The sequence below is a fragment of the Parasteatoda tepidariorum genome, chromosome 3, assembly GCF_043381705.1.
Source record: "Parasteatoda tepidariorum isolate YZ-2023 chromosome 3, CAS_Ptep_4.0, whole genome shotgun sequence".
NCBI classification, from domain to species: Eukaryota; Metazoa; Arthropoda; class Arachnida; order Araneae; family Theridiidae; genus Parasteatoda; species Parasteatoda tepidariorum.
This window is the reverse complement of record NC_092206.1, coordinates 8,020,337-8,037,710: the sequence shown is the minus strand read 5'-3', so window position 1 is coordinate 8,037,710 and position 17,374 is coordinate 8,020,337. Positions and strand designations below refer to the sequence as shown.

The 17,374-nt window shown below is 31.3% G+C and overlaps 1 protein-coding gene across 1 annotated transcript in view; it reads left to right on the top strand.

Annotated features, from left to right (window-relative positions):
• LOC107456259 (dual oxidase maturation factor 2) overlaps positions 1-17,374 on the top strand; it is a 90,750-nt gene that overhangs the window by 52,412 nt on the left and 20,964 nt on the right. The window contains exon 4 of the mRNA XM_043041977.2: positions 10,606-10,817. Coding sequence (XP_042897911.1) covers positions 10,606-10,817 — 212 coding nt within the window. The remainder of the gene's footprint in view (positions 1-10,605; positions 10,818-17,374) is intronic.

Below are 17,374 nucleotides of genomic sequence, written 5' to 3'. Positions count from 1 at the left end.
AAAGTTCTCGGGATATAACGAAATTTGTAAAAAGGGAAATTAATATTAAGGGGTAAAAACTTTCAACCGCTCTTCTGTCTAAATTATTGGAACCATATTTCACAGATTGTGGCCTAACCCATATTTAGTAGGTCAGAAATCCAAAGCAGTCGAAAAAAAGATATTCAGATAAAGTAAGCTTTTGTGTGTGATTTCGTAACTTAAAATATCGTCTGTACTAATTAATTGGCATATTTGAAGTCCCCCCTTTAAATCATATTGAGATTGAGTCCTAGCACGGGAAGATGCAATCATTAGATCTAAATTTATTTAGTGTCCAGTTTTTTTTTACTTTTCATTTATTCATTTATTTATTTATTGCAAAGGTACAAAAAAAAGATTTTCTTCTTAAAAAGGTACAAAAATTATAGATTGCGCAATTGCGGAATGGATTATACATGATTATGGAATTATGAGCAAAATTTTAAAAAGGAAGTTGGAATCATCTGCTGTGGTTTACGTCAATAATCTACTTAATGGCTTATATAAAGGTTATCAATGGCATACATTACTTATTAGGAGCTTTTGCTTACGCTTATCTAACTTTATTTTCTGTCCTTAGAGACATGGGGATTTATCAGTAAATTTTTGTCTATGCGCTGTGAAGCTAAAATAGCATTACAGTTAAGGGGAATCATAACCCTGTGCAAAATCTCCCTCTTAAAATTATATATAAGATTTTCCCATATAGAACAATACTTTGAGGTATAGGTATGTTAGTAGAGATTTCATTTACTTCGCATTAGAGATGCACAATTGGCTATTGGTGACGGTCTGGGAAACACGACCAAGGATGATCCGAAGACATTCCATCACAATTTTGATCATCTGCAGAGGAATGACTCCTCCGCTTTGGTAGCCCGACGACCTGCGCGCAAAATTGGGGCAATTTGCACAGTTTAACGAGGACCGATACCGCGCACCCACGGTGCCTAAGTAGGCTGATCAAAGTGGTTGCCCACCGGCTTACTGACCGCAGTCAGTGATGCTTGACTTCATTGTTATACTGGGAACCGTGTCTTTAGGAACTGCTGGACACGTCACTTTGAAGAAGAATATGCCATGCTTTGCATGATATGAACTGCTTTTAGTTAGTAAATCTTATTCATAACTACTTGGTTAAGTTATATCAATCTGTAACCAACGCGCTATGCTGATCATGAATATGGCTCAAAATATCAATATGTAACTATGTCCAAAACATGAATACTAAATATCACACGAATATTAAAAAAAGGTACACAGATAAAAAGTAAGAGAAATAGATTTTTTGTACCTTTGAAATATGTGTTTCTATTAGCGGTACATGAGTGTAGAATTTGAGTCAAGTTGCGCCTTTAAATTTCGGAACAACAGTGAGCCTTTAAATTGAGAGATTGATTTAAATTATTATTTAAATGATTTTTCCTTGATTTGCGGAGATTATAATGGAGAAAATAATACCCATATCTAAGATTTGAAGCTGTAATACTCAATGTATCCTCCAAATGCATAATTGTTTAACGCAAACCTGGTTTTTGATTTTATGTTCTTTGACCGAATAGCGTTTGATTATTTAGGCTTTATGAAACACCAAACTAATTCCTCAATCTTTTTAAAAAAAACATTAAGCACGAATTCTGCACTTCTAATTATCCTCTGAAATAATCTTTATCCTAATACCTTTTTTCACTTTCTTATCGAACAATTATGATAATTTATTGGTACACGAAGTATCGTTGATGAACCAGTTCAGGATCCCTTTAGAACTTATGCCAAAAAAATTAGTCTAAAAAGTGCCAGAATTTCTATATTATTTATTGTAACATAAAAAGTTATTATTACATAACGCATTTTAGGCTATAACTAATAATTTATTTTCAATGCATTCGAGTGCCATTAACTTTTTTATAGAATAGCATCAAAGTTGTCCTCAAAGACGTTACAGAGAGAGCTTTTGCAATTCACGTAGCTCATCGTAGCTAAAGCCGAGATTATTCAGTAGCATATATGGCAGTACTTTTAATTTCGTTACTTGTACCGCCGGTACAAGTAAAAAGTACGTACTTTTACTTATACTTCATTACTTTTTAAATTTAGTACTTTTACCTGTACTTTCGTTACTTTTTTAGGAAAAAAGTACAAGTATTTGTAACGGAAATGTCGAATGAAATCGTTACTTTTTTCTAAAACTCGGTAAGCTTTCTAAAAAAAAGAAGAAAAATTAAATTTAAAAAACTTGCTTATGTTTTTTTTAATTTATAAAATTAATGTGCAATATATATGCATTCACAGCTAACTTCGTGTTTAAATACCTTGACCGTTTAAAATTGTCATTCCTGAAAGGGAAAAGACGGCTCTTTTGATCTTTTTTTTGACTGCAACTATCATTGTGAGTGGAGTGCTCTCCAGAATTATGTGCCCAAAACCGTCATTAATAATATATTTTTGTCTTAATACATTTTTTACTAAATACATTTTTACCTAGTACATTTTTTACTAAAATTATGTTTATGCCCGACCTTGTCGAACAAAGCCTAGTCAAATCTCAGTACTATTTGTGCTATTGAAAACTATTATAATTACTATTTTAACTCTTGAAAACTCGAAGGTATTAATTTAGCCGCTAATGCTAAAATTCGTTTACAAATTTTAATTATTCCGTTAGGCAGAAATGTTTGGAAAATGATTTTCTCGCATGACTTCAGCATTAGCCATTGTTACAAATAAAACTGTAGACTGTTCTGTTTCAACTTATACACATTCAATTATTTTTTACTAGCTCAAAGATCACAAAGCTATCTGAAACCGCGTGTTTGCTTTGTTTACGTTTGTGCTTTAAAAACGCGTTTCTATAGAGTAAAACAATTTTAAATCAATGGCAATTTAAATAAATAAAGGTAATAAACTAAAAATTAAAATTAATAGATAAAATGTATTTTTCGTGCAAATCCATAAAAGCTTGATATTAAAATTATATTTGATTTTAAAATTATATTATATGATTATATTATAAAATTATATTATAATATTCTTTCGAATTTAAAAATAAATTAATGTCCATAACTTTCAAAATTAAAAATAATTATATAAATAACAACAATTTTGCAAAAACATTAAAGAACCTAAGAATATTATTCAATAAAATTTAAGGTTACTTTGAATTTTCGATTTCCTAGAAATGTACTTTTAAATCGTTGCTTTTTTTGTTTAGTACTTGTACTTTTACTTGTACTTTTTACTCGTTACTTTTTAAAATAAGAACTTTTTACTTGTTACTTTTTTAAAAAGACCTGTACTTTTACTCGTTACTTTTTAAAAGTAACGTTGCCATATATGTTCAGTAGTAACTACGCGGCTTATAACTTACGTACGTGAAAGTGCGGGATGAAGAGAAAATCTGTATTTTTAGAGTCAAATATTACGGTTTTAAGCAAACTGTCTAGAAAACCGAGATTATCCTTTGTTAATAGCTCAGAACTTCATACTTAAACGTGCGGAAAGTTACGTGAAAGTGCAAAACCTTTCAACTAGAGTCACGTACGTAGGTTTTGCGCAAGTACTGAGATAATTCTCTATTAACCTGCGCAGGACCTACGTGAATTCTATGTGCGCAGAATCTACGTGAACATGCGGGATGCTACTTGAAAATGCAAAACCTTTCTATAATATTTACACGTAAACGCTATTTATAGTTGTTTCCTTGAATGAGTCACAATATTAAATTCATTTAAGTCTGCTAAGTCCAATTGTATTATTTATTTTAAAGGTTTTTAAAAGCAATAAAAGTTTGTTCCATTTGTCATTTGAGACAAAGCCTATTTTTTCATTTCTCGAGTGGACATTTTTACTAATAAATACTTGTCATCTTCAAGGATCTGGACGAGAAAAAATTATATCCTGTAGATCACGCTGCATATACAATACTTCCTCCATTTAGTATTCATTGATTGAATTGATCCGTATGCATTGTTCCAAGATGAGACTGCTTGCCGGAAGTAATCGAAGGTCGACATCTTCTCATTTTTCTTCGACCATTAGAATAAAAAGTAATCCCGCTCTCGCCACTGATGTGAAATGGAACAAATCGTTCCCATTCCTATGTTCGAATTAATAATTACAAACGCCTCTATACCATACTCCCTGTACAACAGGTCATTCATTTTCTTGACCGGTTTTTGATAATTATTCGATTAACCTGACGATTTCTTCGCTGTTTCATCTAGGAGAAACCCAATTTAATAATAAAAACAAAAGAAACCTTGAAAATGTTAATTCTGTAATAATTCTCGAGGTTTATGCTATCGAAAATGCATAGCTAAGATCATTATCAGAATCAACAAAACTAATGTTGCCATTTCCAGTTAACCAAATATCGGTATAATTAGGTTGCAAACAAGAAACAAATGGTGATTATGGTTGCATTCGTAATAATAAAGTGAAGAGTTTGTTTGTGTGTCTCCCTTATTAACTCAAGAACCGTTTGTTCTATCTATCATTCTGGAATTTGGACAGCGGCTGCAAGAGGCAAATTTAGTCCCACATTCTAAAGTTCGTTCAAAATTATTCAATTAGTTCGTTCGGTAAAGCCATATAAAAAATTTTATTTTTTTATTGGCTTAGAATTCGACATTGATAAAAATGAAACTGTTACAGACGATTTTCTTTCATTCAAATATTTTGCAGACTACATCAATGATATTTGCTAGCTTATAGCTCTCATTGAATAACGTAGTTTTTTTGCACGTTCTTTAGTATTTAGACATTTTTTTTCGTCATGTCAAATAAACTCAAAGATCAGCTTTAACATTTGCAGATTACGTAATAAGATTTTTATTACTAAAGTTTTTTGAATCCAAGTGTTTATTTCAATGATTGTTATGATTTCAAAGCATGAATCTATAAAACTTAATAATTTAAAATCAACAGTAATTGAAATAAAAGAAATAATAAGTTATATATTAAAAGGCAAAATTAATAAAGAGATAGTACTAATTGGTTTAGGAGAAGCGTAAAAATACGACATTATTCTTAACACCAAGGATGCTTAACTACATTTAGAGGTTTTAATTAAAATAAAAAAGAAGGTATGTTCTAAAAAACAAAATTAATGGAGGAAAAATACTTATTCTTTTTGGGGAACCGTGAAAAATCTCCATACTATTATTAACTCCAATAAGACTTGACTAATTTTAATTACAAGAATTGCTAAAAATTACTATGAAAAATTAATAAAGAAATGGTACTAAATCTTTTAAGAAAAACGTTAAACATAGCAATATTATTAATGACGCTGAATAAATTTTTGTAATAAGTACTAACTGAAATAAAAATTTGACTATATATTCTAAGTACTATAAAGCAAACTAGCATTGTGAAATGGCTCTAATTCGTTACGAGAAATGAGAAAAATCTCCATATTATTATTATTCACGCCAATGATGCTTTATTAGTTTTGGTTCTAAATAACTTCTGGTATTTTGGTAATCTTTATATATATATTTCGTCTGTTCGTGTGTATGTCACTGAACTCCTCCTAAACGGCTGGACTGATTTAAATGAAATTTTCTGTGTACCTTCAGAAGGATTCGAGAATGGTTTAGATTCACAATAGAACATTCTGCCACAAACCGTTCCAGCGGTATCAGCGAAAATCGAAATGGAATTTTCTGATTGGTTAAAAGTTAGCCATTGTTTTAAATTTTGCTGTACACGAATCAGTTTTCAAATATCTTGAAGATAACAACAGTGATATTTTCTATCTTATAGCTCTATTCTTTTAGAAAAGTAAATTACATATACTTTAATATTTAATCATAATTCGGTTCTTTATTTCAGGTGAGCACAAGCACGTAAAATCAACGAGAATAAGTTTCGTAATTATTGGTCGTATCACGGATTTAGTATTGTGAAAACTGTTTAATAAAAATCAAGGCAAAAGCAAATTTTATTCATCTTGCACGCTTTTAATAATTATTTATATTTAGTATGCAATTTTAGCTCAATTCAGTATGCAATTTTTCATTGCTGACAGTTGTCATTTGAAAACTATTAGATTGTTTATTATTACAAAGTTTGCGAATTCACATTCATTTTAATTATTTCATTTAAAAAATAGGAGTAGACTATATTTGAGGGTGCCCCTTGACTCTCACCAAGTTGTGATAGCGGTTGATCTCCAAGCTGGCCGATGTTGAATCCCAATCGTGATTCTGATTCGTTTAAATTTCAGCGTTATTTTTAAATGTTCAACGGTATATGTAATTTCAGAAGTCCGTTAGTTCTATGTTGGATACCGGCTGGTTAGGTTACTTTTGCTTCTGATCAATAGGATCGAAGGTATGTGGGCAGTCATAAAAAAAGGACTTTAGAAAAAAATGTCACCGCCATTCCGATACCACAGACGCCATTTTCAATTCGTATTTCGCCGAATTTATGTGGCGATGGAGGAACACAGATTCTATTCATGATAAATTTAGACAGTATCTAACTGCTATTAGAGAATTCTGTGCACCTAAAACTGAGGAAATTCAAGCTTAATGAATAAGTGAGATTTTTTTTTTTCCTTTTCTTTCTGTGCTTACTCCATTAATTTTTATTTCGATTCAAAATGCATTTTATTGGGTTTATTAATTTTGCTTACATTGGGTTCATTGCAATTTTATAAAGTTTTGGCCGATGTCTTGCTGAAATTTTCCAATGTATTATTAAAATATCATTATGTTTTGGCAGCCATTCCTGTTACCGCGGTGTTCCGCGCAAACAGGAATGGTGATAAACATAAGTTACCAATTTCGTCAAGGGGCACCCACAAGTATATTTTTACCAAAAATAGATTTTTGTTTTAAATTTTATCATTATTATATTTCTTATTTAATTTATTTCATTTTTATTGCTTTTTTATTATTTAAAATAAATACGTGAATTTTCGAATTAGCAAATTTGCGACCACTGTCAACTTCTACATTTCTTTTTGTTTGAAAGAGAATATTTGCAAAAATATGCCGCCTAAACGAATCGCTCTTAGTCGATCAACATCTCAAGCACGCAAGAAGAGAACTAACCGTGTTTCAGAAAAATCGGAGCAACGGGAAGAAAGACTTGAAACTAATCGAGAACACAATGCTTTAGCCCGTTCCTTAGAAACGTCTGAGAAACAGGAAAGAAGACTGTTAACAAATCAACTACGCACTACTCAAGCCTGTTCCTTGGAAACATCAGAGCAACGGGAAAGAAGACTGTTAACAAATCAACTACGCACTTATCAAGCCCGTTCGTCGGAAACATCAGAGCAACGGGATGCAAGAATAAAAATCAATCAAGAACGCACTTCGCTATTCAGACGCTGCCAATACTCTGATTTGAATCTCAGTGCATTTCACTATGATCCGACAACCAACTATAGTCTTTCACCCAAGCGTCATCATCGGAAAAATGGATCAATTATGTATGTTTTGTAGTGCTCTCAAATTTAAGAATGAAACAGCTGGAATTTGCTGTTCTGGAGGCAAAGTGTAACTACCAGATTTAACGTCGCCAGCCGAGCCATTATCAACGTTGTTATCGGGTCAAGCAAATCAATAGAAACTTTTCTTGGCGAATATAGGTCAGTACATTCGTGTTTCCAAATGACTTCATTCGGTGCTGCTACAAGTATCGGTGCGCATATGGACAGCTAGAGTTATTTATTACATTCACATGCAATCCTGCTTGAGCTAAAATTAAAGAGCTTTAGTAACTTAGGCAAACATCATCGGATCTTCATGATGCATTATCACACGTGAGTTAAAACAAATATTAAGCTCTAAACTTGGTTTTATTGCGAAAAGTCATGTTTTTAGAGAGACACGGTGTTTGATGCATTCTATTGAACGGCAGAAAAAGAGAATTGCCACATGATTTGGCTTATTGAAAAACTCACACCAGGACAAATTGGTCAGCTCATATCAGCAGAAATATTCATGACGCCATTGATCCAGAATTATTTCAGATCATCATCCAAAATATGTTTCATGGTCGGTGTGCATCACCATACATGTCTGTTTGAAAATGCACTAACGATATCCTAGAGAATTAACTGTTGAGACTATCACTGGTTTTTTCACCATTAAATAAAATTCTCTATTCAAATCATAATCACAAATCTCATTTACACACTTAAATACAAAATTTAAATTCAAACTGAAAGCTTTGCAACGCACGCAGGGTACAGCTAGTATTATGTAATATAGAATGCCTCATGAGAGTCTTTCTATATTAAATGATAAGCTTAAAACAGATGTTTCTTATCAAGTTTAAGACAAAAGCCGTATGGCTCACAAAGAGCCATAAAAAGTCAAGATAAACCAGATAAGGCCAGATAAAAGATAATTTTCTGAAGTTAATGGGCAATAATTTGTAGATAAAGTACGCATTAAGATAGTCTCAAAAAATTCCCAGCATCAGAGTGGCGCTATCCTTTTAGCGAATCAAAATCTCTAAATTTTATCAATTGAATGACGTTTCATTAAGGTAAGAATATCCTTGCAACCACCTCCCTTTCAAAACCCCTCTTTAAATATCAAGCGCACCAAAAATTCGTGGCTTTTTCTTATATTTTCATGGCTAGATAAATCTGGGCCAATTCTCAACATTCCTGATAGGGAGACCTACAATGTAATAGATGTAAAACTCCAGCGAAAAATGTTTTCAATACTTAATACAAGTTAATAAAATGCCTTTCTATCTGAAGAAGCCTAAGTCTCTTAAATTATTTAGCCGTTAAAGGCATATTATATATATATATATAAATATAAAATAATCTAATAACGTAAAACCACCGGAAGAGGCCAAATATAATGATAAATTTTAAAAATAGAATAGTTTTAGCATTAATAATTGTATTGGTAATTGTTTTGCAGGATTTTGCATTGTTGTTCAGTATTGATGTATTGATTGCTTACTTTTTTTTCTCCATCCTTACGAAGAACGGGGATATTCAGCTAGCTAATAAAGTTCTTAAAATATACAGAATACTGTAACATTTTTTTAAACAACCAATGTACTTGTAACATGCAAAGTTGGATGAATTTTTGAACAACTAATTTAGTTCTTTACATATAAAAATATAACTGTACTTTTATTTCATTAGTAAACTCTGCTACAATAAATACAATATACAAAATAATGAAAACTTCTGTACTAACTCATTTCTTACATATAATACTAAGATAATTATTGTAAAACTTCGTTTAGTGTTTAGGTCAGGCAATTTCTCATACATATCACTAAAGTTTAAAGCTTTTAGAAACCAGCAATAAATTACGAACGGAAAATAATGTTTTTGAACTCACTATACCGCAAAATGCAGCGATAAGCTTGTAACTCATGTCAATTACGTTTATTATCCTATGAAATAACTGCACAAAATTTCGTAAACCTAGTTCAAATATACATGCAAAAATGGGCATTTTTACAAAAAACAAACTTTTTTATTATAACTGCAAAATATTCAATAAAACTAAACAAAATGTTTAGAAAAATTTTTACTTAATAATAAAAAATATTATTTTATGATTTGGAAAAAAAATTGTTAAAAATTACGCATGATATGATTATTTAAAGTAATAATTTTGTACTGCGCATGTGTGGAAAACATTAAAAAAAATTTTATATTTTGTTTTGAATCGTACTTGATAACTTATGAAAAACTTCCGATTTAAATATCTTGAAAATTTAAAAAGTTTCTTGAAATTTTCCAGTAGTTTTTTTTTAATTTGGAAAGAAAGTTTTGAAGGGTTATTTTTTACTCGGAAGTTTTTATGGATAAACGAATTTTATGATAGTGTGCAAACATTTTTCGATTCATTGAAACAGTTTTCGAGATATTGAAAAATATGCAAAAAGTGAAATTTACATTGAGGGGTTTGAACTTCTCTACAGTTATCTTGCCTTAACTATTGGGACCCTAAATTTTACGGATTGCGACTACCTTCCTTATTTAGGAGTGAAATATCCAAATCTGTAAAGAAAAAAAAGGATGCTTATTCGAAAATAATATAGTTTTAAGTTCGATTTCGTCACTTAAAATATCGTCTGCATATAATTAAAATATCTGATTAAACTATCTTCTGCTATCACTAAAAATTAAAAATTCAGCTTAAAATATCGTCTGCTAAGCATATTTAAGGTAAGGCCCTCAAACCTTCAAGATTGATCCAAAAGAAGGATGGGTTATAATTTGTACTAAGTAGACTAAATCGAAAAACATTGTGAATAAAGCACTCGTTGATTTTTGGTTTAGTCATTAAAATTGAGTTCAAGTATGTGAAAATCCAATCATTAGATAGTAAGTTAGTAAGGGAGTTCCTTTCTCCTTTTTACTTTGCGCACTTTACACGTAATACACAAGCTGCGTAGATAATCAAAATAGTTTTGCTCTGCGCAGAACATTGATCAAAATGCTAAGTACTAAATCTCACTATTATTATTTTTAAAATGATACTAACCAAGTTTTCGTATAGAACTAAACCAAATAAAGCAGTTAATCTGTTATTTTACGTAGAAAGAAATGAACTGAAAGAAAATAATGTTATTTTCTTTTTGCAGGGCCGCGTTCTCTCTGTGGCTGCTGATGAATATCCTCCTATGCACGGTTCCCAGGTATGGAGCATATACCATGCAGATGACCGGGGTGCTGATGCTGCTCACAAACGCCCTCTACGCATTTCTCTTACCTCAAAAACCTCTGGTCATTCCATTTGAAGGAGGATCTTTGCACTTCGCTTTCGGTTGGTGCTTCTGGATTGTCTTAGCTGCAGGTAACCCTTTAGCTAACTTTTCCATACTTTTGCAGGTAACATCTTTTAAAGAAACCTCTACTTATTACTGTCGCTGGGAAACCATTCTCACTATTCGTGCAATTCTAATCGAATCTAGTTGGGGGAATGTATTTTCCAGCGAAAATATCAGATCCTACTTATATCTCCAGATGAGGATTGGAAGTGCATGAATCACATAGAACGGTCTATGACGCAATGTTGTGTGAACCTGCAGTTCCGGGGTTCTTTCCATGTTTTCACTACAAAGATTTCACCATAGTTTTGAAATCTTATAAAGGTTTCGCATTCAAAGGTAAAGGCATCGGTTTCGCATACAAAGGATGGAAATTTAAACGATGATAAGATAAATGCAAAGAAAAAAAAAACAGTTGAATTATAAAAATTATGATTTTCGAGGAAAATTCAAATGTATAAAATAATGTTTGTTTTTTTTAAATTTTTTTTTTATTTCCAATGGCAAGGCAGAAATAAAAATAAATTAACAGGAACAGAAGTAAAGATGACACAACAATAAATTGACCGAAATCATTGCCTCATAAGTTTTCTGGCCTTCCAATAAAGCCCAGTCTCGGTGTCGCCCCTAAGGACTGCTCAGTGATGGAGGTGGTGTCTATCCATAGGGTTGAAATCCCTTTATACCCTTATTTTGATACGTAATCCCTTATTTTGATATCTTTATATCAAAGGGTTGATATAAAGATAAAATAGTAAAATAGGGTCAGGGGTGGATCCAGAAATTTTTCCTGGGGGGGGTCATAAACTCAGATCCCCCCCACACATAATTCATTTTTTTTTATAAAAAATATTTTCTTAAATATTTTTTTGAAAAATAAAAATAATAAAAACTGCGGTTTTTAATGCTAGTCTTCTCATTCATTTTTTTCATGATGAACAACAGAACAATACATAAATAATTCAAGTATTCAAAATCTTTAAATAATAAATATAATGCGTTCTTTAGAAACTTTGGCAAATCTGTCAATGATTTTTTCAACATCCAAATCAATTTCTCGGTGAATGTTTAATAATGCGAGTCCATTTAATCGTTATTAATGTTTACTTAGCATTATAAATGTTCAACATTATTAATGTTTACAATGAAACTATGACGAATATCGTTTTAATCTTTTGGATTATGATTCTTGAAACAGTGAAGAACATAGTTAGATGGAAAAAAAATCGATTTTTCCGACCTACCTAGGTGTATGTGCTCCCTTAAATAATTTTTAGAATATTTTATTTCTTTTGCAAACTATTAAAAAAATTATTATTTTTATTTTTTATTTAAATTTTTAGGGGGGGGGGCATGACCCCCCGCTGGATTCGCCACTGAGTAGGGTGTGACTAAGTAAAGTAGGATGTGGGAGAAAGAATTAATTCCCTCAATACGAACCAAAATCCGCATCTCGGTGAAAGAAAGCAGAGGGTACACCCCTTGGCGTACCAAGCCAGAAGGCTCGAAAAAGAATCAGAATGTGTTAAACCATCTTAAAAAAATTCGTTAACTGGTCTAGACCCAGAAAAGCGTTAGCCAATTAAATTTAAAGCGAGGAGAGTTAATCAGATGATAGGGATTAGTTAAGTAAGCCCCCCTTAAAAAAATGAAGTTAAAAGAAAGACGGGAATCGAAGGAAGTGCAACAACGACAGGAAGTGCAATAACCACGTTGACCAGCGAGGAAGGGCGAAAAGGAAATTAACATACATTGCGAAAAGAAAGGGAAACTTTTGCCTGACAAGATATTTTAAGAAAATTATATGTTTAAATTGAGAAAACAAAACCCTTATTTAAAAAATTATTTGGGAAATTTCGTATGAAATAAAATTAAAGTTTTATGTTAAAAAAAAGTTTAAAACAATTAAAAGATTAGATTTAAATAAAAAGAGTAAATTGTTACATTACACAAAGTGTACATGTGACACCTTATTTTCTCCATATTCATGCCCTTTAAAATGTATTTTACTGCAATCAGCAATGATAATACATAGATTGGTTATTTTTTAATCTCTATGCATATTTTCTTATACAGGTTGTTCTGTAACAACGGCTTATGATAAATATTTTAAGAATCTATATCAAAATCTAACTGGAAAAAAAATTAGGGCTCGCTAACTAATATTTAATTTAGGGAAAAAGCAAAAACGATATCAAGATCTAACGAATCACTATTGAGAAAGATAAAACTGACAACACCAAAACCTGATTGATTGCAGGTGGAAATGGAGATTTGTTGAAAGGCAATTGTTAGAAACTCCTCCAAATTTCATCATTCAATCTAACTGGCTTTCATGCTCATAATCCCACCTTTATAGTGATTTGATAGATTTTAATGCCATTTTCGTTTCTTCACTTAAATACTATTTTGCGATCTAATGGTTGCGATTATGCATCATCCTATTTGCATATAGTATATTATTTACCTTCTGTGGTATCGAAAATGAGAAGTTTCTCAAAATTAGCAATGTATCGCACACGCGAATCTTTTTCCAACATCAAATCGGCAAAGTTACATGGAAAGTGCGAAATTCTTTTAGTCTTAAGAAATAGATAATTTAAAACGCTATAATAGAGAGATTTCGTAAAGCGTTATGCTTTACCCTAACTCTAACGGTAATGCTATTTGTGCTTCACAGCGATTAGGGTTACGTTAACGCTGTAGTTGTTAACGCAAAAAAGAAATGATGACTTTTTTTCTGCCTTGTAAGAAAATATATAGATAGATTTTAAACCAAAAATAAAACCGATAAAAGAAAAATTGACGCACTGAGCATAATTTGTGCAATAAATAAATACACTTATGTCATCGAAAACAAAAAAAAAAAAAAATTTATTAAAAAGCAGTATTTATTTACTTTTTTATTTTTCATTCATTTATTACCCACTGGCAAAATGGGTCTTGTTTTGGATTTGATGGCGTCCACACACTTTTCAACTGTGTTCAAGAGTAATAGTAAACAGTGCGCATGCGTCGTCATTGCATGCGTTGCTATGGCGACCACTGCTGTTTTTCTTTTGATTATCACTAGCAGCCATTTTTAATGTATTTACATAATAATAATTTAAAGTATTTTTATATTCTTTTTATTATTAACGTATAATTACTGGTTTGACGATGATTTTAATATAAATATGAATTCTGAAGAAGGAAAAGTATTTTGTGATGTCTTGAAACACGTACATAGGCAGGGTATGAAAATCAATCCGACGACAGACATCAATGGAGACAGTTTTTGCTACCCATGATTTGAAATGTGGCGTTTAACGGAGTCAATCCAGAAACAAAAAACATTTGACCAATGGGTAACCAGTGATCGTAATAAGGCACAACTTTTTTGTTGATTTTGTTTTAAATTTTTTATTTTGTTCTCTTGTTCATTTATTTATTCTATTCTATTCTATTCTATTCTATTCTATTCTATTCTATTCTATTCTATTCTATTCTNAAAAGAAATGAGGATTTTTTTTGTCGCCGTGTAAGAAAATATATAGATAGATTTTAAACCAAAAATAAAACCGATAAAAGAAAAATTGACGCACTGAGCATAATTTGTGCAATAAATGAATGCACTTATGTCATCTAAAACAAAAATTTTTTTTACTATTATAACGCAGTATTTATTTACTCTTTTATTACTTTTCATTCATTTATTACCCATTGGCAAAATGGGTCTTGTTTTGGATTTGATGGCGTCCACACACTTTTCAACTGTGTTCAAGAGTAATAGTAAACAGTGCGCATGCGTCGTCATTGCATGCGTTGCTATGGCGACCACTGCTGTTTTTCTTTTTATTATCACTAGCAGCCGTTTTTAATGTATTTACATAATAATAATTTAAAGTATTTTTATATTCTTTTTATTGTTGACGTATAATTACGGGTTTGACGGTGATTTTAATATAAATATGAGTGCTGAAGAAGGAAAAGTATTTTGTGATGTCTTGAAACACGTACACATAGGCAGGATAGAAAAATCAATCCGACGACAAACATCAATGGAGACAGTTTTTGCTACCCATGATTTGAAATGTGGCGTTTAACGGAGTCAATCCAGAAAGAAAAAACATTTGATCAATGGGTAACCAGTGATCGGAATAGGGCACAACTTTTTTGTTGATTTTGTTTTAAATTTTTTATTTTGTTTTCTTGTTCATTTATTTTATTTTATTTTATTTTATTTTTTAATAAATGCGGCTCAATAATGTGACCGCCAGTCGAAAGTTTTTGTTAAGGTCTATCTTGCCTGGAACGCCATAGTTTTCCCCTACCGTATAATTTGGTACCATTTTATTTATTTATTTTATTTAACTACCTATTCTGCAGAGCATGCACTCCATTTTTTTACACCAGTTCACACGTGATATGGAACTCAAAACACCTTACATTATTTTGTGAGCATACTGGGCGTAATAGGTGTATGAGTATTAAATACTTATGACCCATCCCCACAGTACTCCAAAATCCCCTAGTTTTGAAGATGTTGAAAAACTCATGTAAATGGTCATTTACTCCAAATAAAAAGGATGTAAAAGAGAAGTATCGAGGTTGTGAAAGAAAGCGTGGGACATCAATTACTTTTCCTCCTCCGAGATATCTGTGTCATCCGTGGGTACTTCTTTGGTGACTTCTTTCTAGAACAAAAGTGATTTCACTTCGGCATTGAAGTTCAATGCCAGCTTCATTAAGTGTCATTCAAGTTCATAGATTTTATTTATTTAAGAAACCTCTTCTTTGACAAGGAGGTTTATTAATTTCAAATAGATTAGAAGTTACTTGATTAAAAAAAACTTTATTCATTTCAAAATATGTAGATTGGAAATAACAGTCGATATATTTCAAGCGCTCGAAAATAGGTGCTCATTTTCAACGCTTGCCTGACCGTTAATGAGAAGGAGCAGAAGTGGCTTGAATTATCAGATGTAAAGGTGACAACGAAAAATTGAAAATAAAGGGGAGAAACAAACCTAGAAGAACCGCAGTAGCCGAGAGAAAATAAAAATATACATGAAAAAAAAACAGAACAAGAAAAACCACTGTGATTGAGAGGGGCAAATCAGGGTAAAATGTATTTCCCTGTTCCCTGAAATGCATTGTTTATTTTTATTCGCTCTCTACTACAAAAGTTTTTCTAGTTTTGTTTCTCACCTTTATTTTATTTTATATTTTCCCTTTATTTTATTTTATATTTTCAGTGTTTTTTTCTGGGAAATAAGCAATTCGATACTGGCATGACAGCTGACAGTTTTTTTTTTTTTTAATTTGACAGATTTTTTAGACAGTGTAGGTAGTATGGACATAAAGGGCTTCGTATCATTAAGTTCAAAAAGCTGTTTCATGCTAATTTCTTGATTTTTTTGCAAAATTCTTGATTCTTTTATTGTATTAAAAAAAATTTCGATATCGAATAATAAATAAATGACATTACGTTAATTACCTTTAATTAATTACAATAATATTTTACACCGTTTGATTCTGTGCATTATAGTATTTTAATTTTTGACATATCGGAAAATAATATGATAATTTAAGTGTACAAAAATGCTGCTATTGTTCCAACTAAGATTTTAGTTTCACTTTAGCAAATGGTAATATGCATCTAATAGGTTATGTGCGGCTTATCTATGAATTATGATACATAATTTATCGATTTTCTTGATGATGGGAAAAATTAAACAATTTTTGGCACCAGCTGCCAAAAATACATTTGAAGTTAATGAATTTACAAAAAATCAATATCAGGTAAGCCAAACCCAAAACCGAAAAACATGGCAAGGGGTCTACGAGAGAAAAAAGTTCAGAAAACACTGATCTAGACAATCTAGTGATTTCTGCACCTTAGCAATACCATATACGTTTCAAAATCTATATTTTCCAATTATTGTGCTTATTTAGTTCAATTTTTGAAAACAATTCATTTTGGTTAAGGATTTATATTGAATATCAACTACTTTTCTTAAATTTGTTTGTTTTATTTCCTGACAATAAGAGGAAATAAAGAACAGGAGTGGGTGGGTCAGGTAGGTTGGAAAGGAAAAATCTTGTAGTTCCTGTTTCGATTCGTTTTTGTCTGTATTGCGATCACGCTATATCACCCACCGCTTTCTTTAATAGCGTTATATTTTACCATCATCTGTATTAAGAAGAGGCTACAATATGGGGGATTCGGCTGTTTTCGAAAGTTTGTGGGCTTTTTAATCACCTTAAGATCACTCTTAAATCTTTATTCTAAAGCCAGAAACTGATTTCTGGGGTTTTTTCCTACCTAAAAATGTATTTATTTCCGTTTCATACTCGAGATTTTATCATTTCAAAATATGAGGTCACTTTTATTAAGTTCTCTGAACTAAGACCTTGCTAAGAGTATTTCCTTTTGTGGGAAGCTGAAATGAGCCATTTTTTTATTGAGGTATTTTAAATGAAAGGTAGAGGAATGGATAACAAATAGATTGCAGTAATATTTGGTTGGTTGGTGTCGTATCCTCTATTGAATCATATTTCATGGTGTGCTTGAATAGTTTTTGTTATTTCTATGGCATTA